The 1,304-nt window shown below is 59.9% G+C and overlaps 1 protein-coding gene across 1 annotated transcript in view; it reads right to left on the bottom strand.

The window, feature by feature from the left end:
- Positions 1-1,304, bottom strand: part of LOC104388639 (chromosome unknown open reading frame, human C1orf186) — a 3,025-nt gene that overhangs the window by 772 nt on the left and 949 nt on the right. The window contains exons 3-4 of the mRNA XM_009997524.1: positions 549-641; positions 151-237 (exon numbers count right to left, since the gene is read on the bottom strand). Coding sequence (XP_009995826.1) covers positions 151-237; positions 549-641 — 180 coding nt within the window. The remainder of the gene's footprint in view (positions 1-150; positions 238-548; positions 642-1,304) is intronic.

Below are 1,304 nucleotides of genomic sequence, written 5' to 3' on the forward strand. Positions count from 1 at the left end.
GCCCCAGGGGGGGACGGAGCGGTGCAGCCACAGAGCAGCACCTCCCTGCCTGGGGCTGCTTTTGGCAATCAAGAGAAAAAAAACAACAAACATAAACAAACAAACAAAAACCCACCACAACAAAAACGCAAAAAAAAATTATCTAAACCCAAGGTTTTCTGCTTTCTGGCCATACCTGTGGGCAGGCAGGGCTGCCCTCCGAGTCCTCCGAGGTTGATGAAGACGTGTCACTGCTCCCTTAAAAACAAGAGACGTTGCCGCCTCCGTGGGCACTTGGGGGGCTCAAGGGAAGAAAAAAAAACATAGCAGGGAGAAAAAGCAAACGCAGCCGAGAGGGAAAACTGGAAACCCGAAAAGCTGCATCAGCGTGATCCCTCCCCTCTTCAGCATCCCAGGGAAAGCCCGGGGGAGGAACGGGGGGGAACGGGAAGTGGGGGTGCCCGCCCTGCGCCCCCTCCCGCCCCCCGGCTGTCCCCGAGCTGCCCGAGGAGGGGGCAGTGCCCGGAGGCACCTCCGGGACAGGTCCCGGGGCTGCGGGACCCCCTTACCCGCGTAGGTCGCTCTTCTCGCCGCGGGGCTCTGCGGGGGCTGCGGGGGCTGCGCTGCGGGGCTGCCGCTCTCCCCCCGGCTGCGGGAACCGGCTGCAACCGAGAGCCCCGTTAGGTGCCAGAGCCCGGGTGTTCCCTTCGGACCCCCCTGCCCCCCCACACCGCCCCACAGCCGGGCGGTTCCGTGCCAAGGATTCTGCCCCGGGGCGGGTCAGCATCGATCAAGCCAACCCGTGACGGGGTGAAGTGTGTGCCCTGCTCCCCCACCACGGGGGATCCGGAGTCCAACCGAGCCAGCAGGACCCTTCCCAGGCCAGTTGGAAATGAGTTTGACCCACGGGGCTGAGCTGAGCTTGTTTGTGTCCAAACGTGGGCAGTGGTTTTAGCACGAGAGAATTTCCTGCTGGGACCTTTGGCTTCATCTGAATTAGTATTTTGCAGGTTGGTTTGGGTGGGATTTTCCCACCACTTTCCTAACAAGAGCAATAAAAGAAAATAGTTTTGAAACCACTGAAGGCTGGAGAAGCCCCCCTGGTGCTCCCCACGTCCAGCCACTCACTGGGCACAGTGGTGGGTAACCCTGCCCTGCCAGTGGGTCTGTAGGGGGGTCCTGGCTCCCCATGGGCTGGGCAGGACAAGGGCCTGGCTGTGCTTTAGAAACTAGGGGATGTCAAAGATTTGGGCAAATTACTTTCATTCTCTGAATTGATCACAAGTGAGACCAAGAAATGCAACAGGTACAGCCAACCAGACAGG

Source organism: Chaetura pelagica, unplaced genomic scaffold (assembly GCF_000747805.2).
Source record: "Chaetura pelagica isolate M959 unplaced genomic scaffold, ChaPel_1.0 scaffold215, whole genome shotgun sequence".
Lineage (NCBI taxonomy): Eukaryota > Metazoa > Chordata > Aves > Apodiformes > Apodidae > Chaetura > Chaetura pelagica.